General features: G+C 42.9%; 3 protein-coding genes across 5 annotated transcripts; 2 read left to right on the forward strand and 1 right to left on the reverse strand.

Annotated features, from left to right (window-relative positions):
- Positions 1 to 2306: 2306 nt before the first annotated feature.
- Positions 2307 to 6408, forward strand: LOC135583159 (ethylene-responsive transcription factor 3-like). Of its 2 annotated transcripts, none has more exons than XM_065103589.1 (2): positions 2307 to 3255; positions 5846 to 6408. In XM_065103589.1, the coding sequence occupies exon 1, from the start codon at positions 2572 to 2574 to the stop codon at positions 3208 to 3210; it is 639 nt and encodes a 212-aa protein (XP_064959661.1). In that variant the 5' UTR covers positions 2307 to 2571; the 3' UTR covers positions 3211 to 3255; positions 5846 to 6408. The 2 variants fall into 2 exon arrangements, with proteins under 2 accessions (XP_064959661.1, XP_064959664.1); XM_065103592.1 differs by having other exon boundaries at positions 2319 to 3258.
- On the forward strand, positions 5981 to 8183 carry LOC103981189 (F-box protein GID2). 2 transcript variants are annotated; one of them, XM_018825213.2, is made up of 4 exons: positions 5981 to 6120; positions 6665 to 6767; positions 6844 to 7541; positions 7906 to 8183. In XM_018825213.2, exon 3 carries the CDS (start codon positions 6849 to 6851, stop codon positions 7530 to 7532), a length of 684 nt encoding a protein of 227 aa, XP_018680758.2. In that variant the 5' UTR covers positions 5981 to 6120; positions 6665 to 6767; positions 6844 to 6848; the 3' UTR covers positions 7533 to 7541; positions 7906 to 8183. The 2 variants fall into 2 exon arrangements, with proteins under 2 accessions (XP_018680758.2, XP_009396097.2); XM_009397822.3 differs by lacking the exon at positions 7906 to 8183 and having other exon boundaries at positions 6844 to 7830.
- An 803-nt stretch (positions 8184 to 8986) lies between these two features.
- LOC135609858 (D-3-phosphoglycerate dehydrogenase 1, chloroplastic-like) lies at positions 8987 to 13595 on the reverse strand. Its single transcript, XM_065103588.1, has 5 exons — positions 13027 to 13595; positions 10579 to 10955; positions 10367 to 10477; positions 10159 to 10254; positions 8987 to 9871 (listed from the first exon to the last, which is right to left on the reverse strand). The coding sequence occupies exons 1-5, from the start codon at positions 13544 to 13546 to the stop codon at positions 9200 to 9202; spliced, it is 1776 nt and encodes a 591-aa protein (XP_064959660.1). The 5' UTR covers positions 13547 to 13595; the 3' UTR covers positions 8987 to 9199.

A 13595-nucleotide genomic window follows, 5' to 3' on the forward strand; every position in this document is an offset into this window, starting at 1 on the left:
AGTGTAATCAAATTAGCTAAAGATATGTTTTCAACGATAATACGATCAAATCGATCCAAAGTACTTTTATGATAATAGCATGACTATATCAACTTAAGATATTATTTTGATAATATAAGATCAACTCGACCTAAGGTGCTATTTTCATTATAGTGTAATCGAATCTGACCGAATATGCTAATTTGATAACAACACAAGTGAATAAGCCAATCAACTCTTTTAACAATAGAAAACCAATTAATCTAAAAAACTTTATTCAAACAACCAAATAGTTAAACTATTAACTCAAAGGAGTAGCTTCCGTGTAAATTTCAAAATAATGAGACCCAAATCAATAATATGTCCATCAAAATTCTATGAATAAATTTAAGTCTACACATATATTCAAACTCTAATATAGTACATATCAAGTATAATAGAATGGTGGCTTTTAAGTTGTGATATCTATTAATTATAATTCTATAATAGTTATTTTCTATTTAAAATATTATTTTTTAAATGAATAAATGATGAAGATGAAATAAAAATATATGAAATGAGACTTTGAACCCTTAATCTTTAGTAAATCAATTCAGTAAATCACCGTTAAACCAATATTTTGGATGTATTAAATTTATCAATTAAGATTTTAAACTTTTAAAGAAAGTATGATACATCATCATCAAATCAATATTTAAGAGATAAAAATATATCAGTTAGATTTTAAATCCTTAATATTGATCACATTTAAAACTAGTTTGACCATAATACAATTTATAATGATACAATATGATAAGATAAGTTGTTCACTAACATAAGATAAGATACAATATGATAAGATAAGATAATACAATTTATAGTGATGCAATATGATAAGTTCACTAACATAAATTGTTCGATCTAGTGAACTTATAGGACACTGATTATTTCTGTATGGAGCTTGAGGGCATGTCAGTCTCATAGGTACCATATTAAGATTTGATCTTAGTACTATCAAAGTGAACATAACCATTTTAAATACTAATTAATTATATCCATAACTAGTATTTATACCTTTCATTTTAATCCAAAATCCAATCAGTAGGCATTACGATTAAAAGCAGTCAAACGCCACTTTTTTCGAGACAAGAATGAGTTATAAATATAATGTAATTGGAAAAGTAGAAAAAAGATTGATGTGGAATGGATCCATTGCTTCGTGTTCTGCGCAGGAGTGGTCAGAGTCAGGCTGTCAACATCGGACCGTGAACCGGCCGGTCTCTACTCGGCCCCACGAGAAAGGAGCAAGCCGAGCGCGACAAGCTCCACGTGTCGAACCAATGGCCCCATGGTCAGGGCGGGGCCCGCGCGGGAGCCACTCCCTGCCCGCTTCGTCACCCCAATCCCGCCCAAAGTCCTGCACGCGTCAAAGATTGCAATTCCAGTTGACAGTCGACACATGGCCACCAAGGTCGGCACGGGAGCTGCTCTCGAGGGGAGGAGCATTTAACGCCGTCCGCACGTCCTTTGAGGGACGGGAAAGGCGCCGTGCGTGTGGGCCCCGCAGGATGGCACGGAACTCTGAGAGGATCCGCTGGATGACGTCAAACAGGGTTCGGTGCATGGCAACGAACAGTTACCCTGAGTGCGAAAGGCTGTTCCCTGTCTCCGTATCGGACAGCCATCCCGTGAAGATGAGCGGGAGCGAAGATGAATCGTTTCGCGCGCGGGCTCGCCTTGGGCGGTGCGGGCCACGAGGGTGACGTCATGGAGTCCCAACAAAGACGTTTAGCGCGCACCAAGGATCAACCGTCCACCTCATCCAAATTGTGTCACATCGCTCCACGTGGCCAGTGGAGGAAACCGCGATAAGTATTCATCAGCCATGATGGAGAACGGAGAAGGACGTGTCTCCGCGCGTCTACGAAGCACCCGCTCGAGCACCCACCTGACGATTGGAGAGAAGCGGGTCATCAGGGTGCGGGCCCTCCTCCGGTGAGAATAGCGTCGATTTCGCTGCGACAAGCCACCCTCTCGGCAACACACATGTCGATTGGAGACCGGTGGGTCACAGAAAGAGTCCCCGCACAGTGGGCTCCACACGTCGAGATGGGCTCCAGCAAACTGAAATCATCGTGTGTGCCCCGGTGGGTCGGAAGCTCGGTGTGTGGGGTTCGATTGAATCCCTTGTTTAGACTATCCTGGCCACACGCTGTCATCGCACCACCCACGGTTTCGTTTCACGCGCTACACCATGTGAATAAATAAATAGAAAATAAATAATAAAAATATATGATGGATAAGATGAAGGGCAGGGATGGTCGCCAAAAGGAAACGTGAAAGGGGAAAGGTGGGGTGGGGAGGGGAAGGTGAGAGGGGGAAGGGGGGGGAAGCCGAGGGAAATGGGGGAGGAGGTGACCCGTCATCGCAGAAACAAACAAACCTATCCAAGTCTTCCCTTCGTTGCGTGGCCATCGATCGCAAGCGAGGAAGCAACCCACCCAAGCAATAAAGCCGACGAGTTCCAGATGGTGATTTCGACGCTCCTACTTTGATCGATCTCCTTTTTCCCTCGGCATCCCTCCTGCCTTTGGTGATCCGATCAATATAGAGATGAGGAAAGGCCGATCTCCGGCACCGGAGGCGGCGGCGGCGGCGGTGGAGACGCGTTTCCGCGGCGTTCGCAAGCGGCCGTGGGGGCGGTTCGCGGCCGAGATCCGGGACCCCTGGAAGAAGGCTCGGGTGTGGCTCGGCACCTTTGACTCGGCCGAAGACGCCGCCCGAGCATACGACGCCGCCGCCATCGCCCTCCGCGGCCCCAAGGCCAAGACTAACTTTCCCGTCTCTACCACCACCACCTCCCCCCCTCCCCTGATCCTCCCTACTTTCAACCCATCCGCCGCCGCGCGGTTGACCATTGGCCACCGCCAGCTCCCTTACCCGCCGCCTCAACGGCCGACGTCCAGCAGCCACAGCAGTACCGTGGAGTCCTCCAGCGGGCCCCGTCTGCCCGCCGCGGCTGGGGCCACGCAGATCCACCTCCGGGCGTCGCATCTCGGGAGGCAGGCAAACCCGCCGCCCCCGCGCGTCCTCGCTGGCGAGGGAGACTTTCACAGCGACTGCGGGTCGTCGTCCTCCGTCGTCGACGATGACGGAGACATCGCGTCGGCTTACCGGCTGCCGCTGCCGTTCGATCTCAACTTCCTCCCACCGCCAGACGATGACTTCCAACCCACGGTTCTCCGCATCTGATGCCCTCATCCCACGGCCGGAAGGAGAAAACAATCCTATAAAATGGTGGTTGTTTTCTTCTCTTTACTGCTGTCACATGATGTGTTCGTATTATTACTTGAAATCGTGTTCTTTCTGTTCTATATTTGTGTCGGGGATGACTTCTGATTAATGAGTTACTATCATGGTTAAGCTTTTGCATCTGATGGTGTAAGACAGATCTAAGGTTTGTCTTAGATCTAAGCTTTTATCAATCTATCTATCTATCTATAGAAGAGTATTACCTAATTTGATGTATGAGAAACTAAACAGAGCTAGAATACCTCTCATATATTGTTGTGATCATAAATTCAAGTGGATCTCATATCTCTTGACATTTGACATATGTTCACCAGCCAAGGGAAAAAAAGTAGAAATTGGAAAAAAAAAAAAAAACATGATTTTTATTATACATTTGATGTACAAATAGTTGACACTTGATTGAAATGGTTATGATACATTAGAAGAATGGATCCATCACCTAGTGGTTCTTTATCCTGGTGCTTTATCTGCTTAATCCCTCTTGGGTTAAGGGAAATGCGCCAAGGATTGTTGCTTGTGGATTTACTACTATCGATTTTATACATATGTTTTAGTTAGGTATACAAGGTTCTTTGTTCTGTTTATACATATATGTTCTGGTATCTATTTTGTACATATATGTTATCTGATCGCCTAAACTTTTCCTTTTTATCCTGTTTTGCTAATTAAAATTTCTACCTGTGATTGTGTGGCATAGAATAGGTTCCTTCTCTTTCTGACATCACACATATTGGTCTTTAGACCAAGTTTTCCTGGATTTGGAGCTTGAACTAATTTACATAAAGTTCACACTGGATTATGATCTTCCAAATTCATTGCACTGTACATTTGGCTGATATTTTCTCCTGAGAAGGGCATGCTTTTTTGAAAATCTTGATGTAGACTGATTAAAATTTTAGGATAATATTGTACCTTCCTTGTTAATTGACTTAGCTGAGATTGTATATTGAGCTTGCAGAATGTCAAGTGCCTACAATTTAATATTTAAAATTCATTGCACTGTACATTTAGCTGATATTTTTTTATGCTGCACCTAATAAGTTTTAGAATATTTTCTGGGCAAAATATTAGTTCACTTCTGAAATGTAATATTTCTATTAACTGGAGCTTTCAACATTTTTAAAACTGCTTCACAACTGCCTTAGTATGTGAGAAACAGATTTTTTATCCTGGGCGAGCTTTTCTTTGGTCAATCGTAGACTATGTAAAATGCAGTTTTTATGTTGTCAGTTGTTATTTGGATTATCTCCATATTATGCGGCCTTGCCAATGGTGTTGTACACAATAATAGTTACAAAAGTTCACTCTTAGATTTATTGGCATTTAGCCAGGTAGTGACAAAATACTATGATATTTCATTTAAATATGATGATGTTTCACTTAATTGCTATCATCTAAATAACTAATAGTAGTATCATGCAAGGTCAGATCCTATATCAGCGGGAACCTGGTGTGTACTTGCCACTCATGTTTTCTTTTTGTTACTTAAAAAAACTTCACAAATGAAATGCAGATCATTTTTTTATGTTTAATATGGTCAGCTTTTTGTTCTTTCATAGGCCATATTATATTGTTTTCTTATTTGCTTGTAGGATAATCCAACATTGCAAGACCTGATGTGTTATTTTGCTAATCTGTGTTGTGTTATAGATTTCTCATGAAGATTAGGTTCTCATTGAAACTTTTTTTTGTCATTTCTAGCTGGGAATTATAGCTTTATACAATGTGGTTAAGAGAGTTGGCCATCAAATAAAAGAGAGCAAGAAGTGTCAAACACGTTTTTCTCTTATGAGTTATTATAGTTTTACACTTTAGATTGATAGAGTTGAAGAGGAACCTGAAGAAGAGATGTGAACACATGTTCAATCACAGATATTGGGAGAAACCAATAGTAGCAGAGAGATTTGATTCCTCTCAATCCCATATATTTGATTCTGAGAGTGAATATATTTTGAGCGATGAGAGTTTTGAGACATCTCTTAACCAACAAATATTTGTTCAAATAGATCATTGGTAAAATTTTGCATAATGAATGCTAAATTTGCTTGGAGATATTAGTTTTGCTAGATATGTTGAATTTAATTTGTGTTTTAAGACTGAAAAGTGGCCCTGAAGTTTATAAAAAAACATGGTGCCGGGTGCATTGGTGGATTAGAGACTGTTTGAAGCCTCTCTTCCATTGTTAGCCGAGTATATCATCTCTCACTTGAGCAATAGCATGTACGACAGCTAAAAGTGATTGTGACTTTATGATTTGTAAGATGGTGTTGCTTTGTAACTCATCTGGCTAGCTGGTGCACTTGTTATGACAAATTTTGTCACTATAAGTTGTCGCAAGTATATAGATTTACGTAGGTAGCTGCCATCTGGAGCAAAAAAGTCCCAAGTGAAGCTATGGTTCTTAGTTGAATAGTGGTTATAGGTTGATAAAATATGTCAAGATTTTGGTGGAATTTTGTTGTCTTGGATGTTCTCTTGACAGCATCCAGTTGTTTCTTCGGTAAGTTGTTAATGTTACTTAGCAATGTTTCCTTCTTTTACCTCCAGACTCACAAGACAGCCTGCTTTCTTTCAGGTCCTTGAAGCTGAGATGATGCGGCCCATCATATCGAGAAGCGGAGGATGAGAGGAATTAAGAGAAATACAGAAGACAAGTGATTCATGGTTTTGTATGCGATAAAGAAACGGAGAGATACCGATCATGAAAGGTGACAAACGGGAAGAAACAAAAGTTGAGAAGTCAACATTGTCTTTTGACTTGGACAGAAAGCTGGAAGTGTTAAAGAAATATGGGCAGCTAGAAGAGAGAACCAATGTCATTAGAATCCTCCCAAGTTGTCATTATTCTTGGTACATTTCTTTGTCATCGCCTCGTTCTTTGCTCATCATATCTCTCTTTAATGGCGTTTTTTTTTTTTCCTTTCCTTTAATGATCGCTATATTCTGTATTTGTTTGTTTTTCTGTGACTGAAGTGTCTGATATGTTCGGAGTTTGACGAAGGTAAACTTCTTCTAGTCCGCTCTATAGTAGTAGTCGACATGAAAGGTTGGAGAGTGTTAAATGTAGTAGTAATTCATGATTTAACATGTCAAGTGTAAGATCCTAAATCTTTCATCATGCCGGCTACCTTTTTGCATTGCCTCTAATATGACATTTTGCAAGGCTGTTTAACGATGCATGAATTCATGATTAACATCGGAAATGTTGCAAGTAAAACTAGTGATCTAATGTATGCAATTTTTCCGTGATTGTTTCTATCATCCAAAAGATTTATGAAATGAAAAGTAGAAAAAAATCAGTGTGATTTAGAAGAAAACGTGAAAGAAATAAAATAGAATATTAATCTGTTCTTGCCAATTTTACTACTTTATCCATTGTGTGGTTAATGAGCAGTAAAATTTGGGAGCAAGAACGAGCCGGACACGTGCTCGAGTTGGAGTTATTCGCGAAAGGTCATCTAATTTGGCAGCCCTATCGATGGGGATTGATTCGTGATGTAAGTCGTCCTTTGTGTCGTTTCGAGTGAAAAAAGCCAAAGTCGCATTATTGTGATATATTGCCTCCTCCAAAAGGTGAGATGGAGAGGACGGTCCCGTTTAATGCGTTTCCCACAAGCAATCGTGGAGGAGGAAGCGGCGAGGAATCGACCGGGGGAGGAGCTATGAAGAGGCGTTCGATCGACGGATCTGATGGCGGCGGGGATCCCCGGGTTGCCGCTGAGGAGGAGAAGAACAAGAAACCGAGATCCGACGGAGGAAAGGCGGAAGTGACTGCTGAGGAGGAGGAGGAGGAGGAGGTGAACGTGGCGGAGCTCGGAGAGGACCTGGTTCTCGAGGTGCTGAAGCGGGCGGACGCCCGGACGCTGGGGCGTGCGGCGTGCGTGAGCCGGCGGTGGCGAAGGCTGGCGGAGGACGAGCGACTCTGGGAGGCGGTGTGCACCCGGGACTGGGTCAGAGTGCCGTACGGCGAGCGGCAGCTTAGGTCGGTGGTGCTCGCCCTCGGGGGATTCCGTCGCCTCCACTCCCTCTACATCCTCCCATTCCTCGGCACCTCCGGCCCCCGCACCGCGGCTTCTTCCCCGGCTCTCGCCCTTCCTTCGGCCGCCGCCACGTCGCCGTCTCCGATGACGAGGCGGGCTCACCTCCAGCCCCGATGGGGCAAGGACGAGGTCCAACTCTCGCTCGCTCTCCTCTCCATCGGCTTCTTCGAGAAAATGAATCCTAACAACAACCACCGTGGCGGCGGCGGCGGTTGTGGATAAAACCACCAGGTCCGATCTCCACCTCCTCTATCTCCTTCAAAAATCTAATTTTTATATGGTGCCTCTATAAATTTCTTCCGTGAGAAATCCAGTTCTCGCTCACTCCTCTCCTCTCCATCGAGAAGATGAATCCTAACAACAGCCGCCGCAGCGGTGGCTATGAATGAGACCAGCAGATCTGGTCGCCGCCTTCTATTATCCCATAAAAGTCCAATTTTTATCCTTATTAGCTGTTGTTTGTGGCTTTATATATTTCATGTGTGTACATTTATGAACCAATGAGTCTCTCTTCTTCCTATCTCTTCTTCTTCTTCTTTGTTGGTATTGTTGTTTCTGTTCTTGCCAACAGTGTTGCCACTGATAAGAGTTGCAGGAATTGGGAATTATTGGAGGAAGGGGGAGGCTGACGACAGAAGAAAAGTTAGGATAGTGGATGGCGAGAGAGAGGGCCCTACCACTGCTTTCTTCTGTGAATTGTTGTTGAGGGATGTGATGGGGTCTTGCACCACAGTGTTGGATTCTAGTGCTTTATGAGAACAAAGGGGGAGAGGGTGGCCAGTAAGGGATGGATGTTGACAATGGAGCGTTTGCCAACTACTAATCCAATGTTTTTGGTTATTTGTGATAAGTTACCATATGAAATTGTGGACACATATCTTTCCCCATAAATTTTCTTTCTTTTTTTATATTATTTATTTAATTCTTTATTATGTGTTATATATATATATATATGCTACTTAATTGTGAACACATACAAATGAACTATAAACTAATATTGATAGTCACAAATACACTATATCTAAAAAAAGGAGGAATGAAGAAGGGTGATTTTCTTGAAAAAATTTCTCTTTTTGGATCTTTTCTAGGGGATGTTCAGTTTTTATTTTTTTGTCAAATTGTTTCCCATATTTGGTGTAATCTTTTAAATGTTCTTCATCGTCGCTCGTTGTGTGGTGTCATTGTCTCTTTGTCGCCCGCGGAGGCTTTGGTGTTGTTCCGGTTGCCATCGCACCACTCATAGAGGTCTCATCATTAATAGGCCTCTCATGAGGCCCCCATGTTGTTGTTCCCATTGCCATGGCACCACTCATAGAGGTCTCATCATCATAGGCCTCGCGAGGCCCTTTGTCACTGTCCTCTTCACCTTTGCCTCGAAGGCGTCATATTCATCCTCGAAGCCTTGTAGGCCTCGTGAGGCTCCTCGCTCTCCACCACTTTCGTCTCTTGCATGGCCCATTGAGTCGAGCATTGCTCATGCCTTCTTCCCGAGTTGCATGCGGCAAGGGGTATTTACAAAATTACATAACATAGGTTGCACCTTCTTGAAAAAATAAAAACAATAGCACCTTACAGGAAAAACTCAAAATGGGTTTTTTCAGAAAAATCACCCAGAAAAGAATATGATTATTTGTAACAATTTGGAGTAACCATGATCACTCATTGTCTTGATAGTATTAACAATTAAAAACCAAGCTTTTATATAACAAGAAATTTTTTGCACACTGCACTTCTTGCCAGTCTTACCATTTGCAGTTGCATGATGTCAAACTTAAGTTGAGCATCAAAATAGTCAACAGCAGGAACTCAAAAGGAAATTATTGGAGACAAAAATCTGATAGAAAAACATATAGTTCATCAGAGAATTTACGTAAAGACTTCGATATGCATTAGAGTTTGAGAAAAACGAACTCTTCAATGGCAGGAATGTCCCCGATTTTCTTGAGAGCTTCTTTGGTAGGTTCGTCGTCGACGCCAATAGCCATGACTGCGTGCTTCCTTGGAGCAATCCTGCCGACGCTCATGAAGCTCACATTCACGTTCTGCTCGCCCAAAATGCTTCCCACGGTGCCGATCATCCCGGGCTGATCGACCTGCCTGCACAGTATCAGGCTTCCTTCCATGCTAGCATCCACCTGGAATGATCCAACCTTAGTCAAATGGGGGATGCCATCCTTCACTCTGCCTTCTACTGTAATTTCTCCCGTCTCTGAGGCTGCTGTAGGAAATTTAGACTCCACATTGGCAATGTGGACCTGGATGGAATCTATAGGGTCCTCCGGTGAACCATCCAAGAGAATCCTCTCCTCCGCAATACGAATGCCTCGCTGCTTAGCGGTGAAATCAGCATTGACGATATTAACGTGAACATCTGATACGGGCTCAATGAGACCCTTGGTGATCATGGCTCGGAGCAATCTGGTGTCGAGATCTCCACGAGTTATTGCGATTGTGTAGGTCACTTTCACTGATTTCACACCACTGCCTCCGGCCACAAGTTGTACAGCTAGCCTACCAAGCTTCTCAGCTAAGACCACAAATGGTGTAAGCTCAGAAAGAACCTGGAAAGCAAGTGAAAAGAATTACCATGTCAACTACCATAAACGGAGTGATAACAAGGGGTAGTTTCCTGTATCAGCATATACATTATTTAAAAAGATTGTGTTACTGAGATCTTGATTTGCAACATATGTATTCAAGGTTTGAATTTTGGCATGCTGAACCTCACTATAGTTTGAGCAGCTAATGCCAAATGGTTTGATCCTTGCAAATTTAGATATGTTTCTGCTCTTTCCTTGGAGATATAAGGTGCACAATGAACTAGATGAAGATAGAGAGGTGATCATACCTCAGCAGGAACCATCGGTGCATTTACTGAAGTAGATGCGAGCTCCCCCTTCAAAGCTCCAAGAACAGCTTCAGCTATTTCGATTGCCACTTCTTCCTGAATATTGATTCAGACATGAGAACCAAGAAAAGGAAAGCCTCTATGTCTCATTTACCTAAAGAATTCTAATTTTTTTAGAGTGAGAACATGAGCATATTAAACTCCATACCTGTGCTTCAACAGTGCTGGCACCAAGATGTGGTGTAGCTGTAACTTTTTCATGCAGAACCAGCTTATTGTCTGCAGATGGAGGTTCTTTTGTGAACACATCTAGAGCAGCCTGAATGAACCAGGGCAAATTTAGATATCAGCTTTCAACTACGTCCATCACAAGAGTCAAATGGACAAAAGAATATAAAGGATTCTAGAGAAGAAGTATACCTGTGCGACCACTCCAGAATCCAATGCCTTTACTAAAGCTTCTTCATCTATCACACCACCACGTGCAACATTTATAATTCTAACTCCGTTTTTCATCTTTGCAAAAGCTTCATCATTAAGAATTTTAGAAGTGGAAGGAGTCAGAGGCATATGCAATGAGATAAAATCTGCCCTTGTGATAGCTTCATCAAACGTCACCAAATCCACCCCTACAGCATGAGCACGATCAGCAGCAGCATATGGATCGTGTGCGATGACATGCAGCCCCAGTCCTTTGGCACGACGAGCAACTTCTGATCCAACTTTTCCAAACCCCAAAATTGCAAGCGTCTTACCAACAAGTGATACACCAACATATTTGTTACGTTCCCATTTTCCTGAAAGTAATAGAGCAGCAAATCCCATAAGCGAGTGGCTTGAAGGGGTGCTATCTCTTAATTCGAATCTAGTACAGCTGGGGCATTCAGGAATGATTCATATCCATGTGGGTTCAGCACCTATGAAATTATTGCAGGCTGGCAGGTACAAAAGTTGATTGACTAAGAATTTTTCATGCAACATAGAATAAGTTAAAAAATGGGAAATAAACAGTTACAAATATTCATGGTGCCTCTATAACACTATTCATGTTGTTTAATGGAAATAACCTAGGTCAAGTTGTTGCTTGATAAATTTGCAAAACCTAACGGGAAATTTCTTTTCCAATATAATGAAAACCTACTGACTAATAAGAAAGATAAGTAATATTTTCAGCGACAGAATTACCCCAAAGAAATCCAGTGATACAACAGATAACCGTGGTGGTGAGTCCTTTATTTTCCTTTCATCTCAACTAATGTCTTCTTTTTGCTACCCCCGAATATTCAAAACATAGATAAAAATATTTTGCTTGCTCATCTATGCTTTCATCCTACACTACAATGAGCCCCTCAAATTAAGTAATAGGAAGTTACCACATGTCACTATTTGCCTCAGTTTGGCATCATGAATCTATCTCGATGGCTCACCATTAGTGAGAGGGGAATTTTGGGCAGCAGACAAGGAGAAATTGCTAAAAATAAAAACAAAACAAAAGAAAAGGCTAGTGTTGCCCTATAGAGGGTTGGGGATGGTAACTGCGGACCATCATCCAGTTCCTCATTTGAAATTGTGTCTGCGTACCCCTTGTCTAACAAATTGTGCAGAAAATCAAGACACTTTCCCCTTGTGCAGATTCAGTCAAGCTGACTCCTTTTGTGCAGCTGCGTGACAAAGAAGGGACATGGATTAGCAATATAAGACTAACCCCATGATAAGTAAAAAGATCTGTGATCCTATTAACTACCAATCAAGCCTTCCATCATTTGGAGACTTACTTGACTTGAGCACAGGAGGACCATGTTAGACCCATTTTCAACGTCCCCTTCTTTGTTATAGGACAAGTTCTAGTACTCTTGGGTTGGAAGCTCCAACGCAAGAGCAGAGCCTTGGACCGTCGAATGCTAAGGATAAAGTGAACCTGACATGGAACTTGATCATAGCAGAAGAAGGGCCATCCTAGCTACTACCTCCACATCAACAAAACAATAAAATTCGACACCATCGGGAATGTTATCTATGTCACTAATGAGATGATTACTATGCAAAGAAACAAATTCGAGACAGCATATAGTGGATCATTCATTGCTTCTTGTTTAATAACAACGGGTAATCAAGGAGTAATAGAATCAAAGATTTAATAACAAAAGATCTAATATTTGACACATGAATAACTTGACTTTTCTCACGATCTTGATTGCATAGTTAGGAAGCAAGAAGTACATTTACTGAATATAATGCATTGATGAGCTTTAAGAATATTTAGAAATAGATGAAAATGTTTATATACATTCGATATAATTTACTATTTTTACATGGACTTGATATGATGATTAATGTTGCTATGAACAAAATTATAATAAATCGACAAAAGACTTTCATATGCAGGGACATAACTAGATGGTGCCAACAAGAAAAAAACTCCAATCACATGAAGATGATGACTGCAAGAAACAACTATGTAAACGACATGAATAATGCAATATGGTTTATGTGGAAGCCTTTTGGAAGAAAACCAATGTATCTCAGTAGCAGCCCAATAACATGATCGACATGCTCATAATAGTAATGATGGATTTGGCTTCCATTTCTCGATGTTATATCTTGGTTTATTTTATCAATCCATAGTAGCATTTATTGGTAAAACTGTTTTTGAGACTTTTACATGGTATGCTATAGTACTAAACAAATTTTCGTGAGGAATGCATCATCATTTAGTTCCAACAAGAAAGATGAGTGACTCTTGATATCGCGACCATACGGTTCCGCGTGATCCCAAGGATCACTTACTCTTCCCCATCTGTCATGAAGTAAACTATCAAAGAGCGAGATATAAGAATAGGTCTCATTTTGTAAGAGAAAGGATCAGACCAGATTTCATGGAGGCATCCGATCGCGCGATGTTTCGGGCCATGGCGGTGAGCAGAGCGATCCCATGCTCGGCAGCGGCCACCGTGTTCGCGGTGGGCGCGTTGACAACGAGGCAGCCATGCTCAGTGGCGGCGGCGAGGTCCACATTGTCGATCCCGACCCCGGCGCGCCCGACGACCCTAAGCCTACCGCCGGAGGCCTCGAAGACGTCGCGGCCGACCTTGGTGCCGCTCCGCACGATGAGAGCGTCGCAGAGCGCGATCTTGGCACGGAGCTCCTCGGGGGAGAGGTTGTACGCGCAGTCGACGTCCGCGAAGCCCTTGAGGAGGTCCAGCCCGCCTCGGCCGAGTTTCTCGGCGACCAGGACACGGGGCTTCGAGTTCGCCTCGCCGGGCTCCTCCGCCATCGCGACGAACCGCGGGCGGCGGTGGCGGAGGAAGGGGGTGGCGGGGAGGCGGGAGGGGAGGAGGGGGCGGCGGGAGAGGGAGAGGGGATCAGCAGGGGCGAAGATGGCTGCCATTTCAGGTAGGCCGAGAGAGACTTGGGACGATGGGGCTCGAAAGATCGAG

Source organism: Musa acuminata, chromosome BXJ2-4 (genome assembly GCF_036884655.1).
Source record: "Musa acuminata AAA Group cultivar baxijiao chromosome BXJ2-4, Cavendish_Baxijiao_AAA, whole genome shotgun sequence".
In the NCBI taxonomy this organism is placed as follows: domain Eukaryota; kingdom Viridiplantae; phylum Streptophyta; class Magnoliopsida; order Zingiberales; family Musaceae; genus Musa; species Musa acuminata.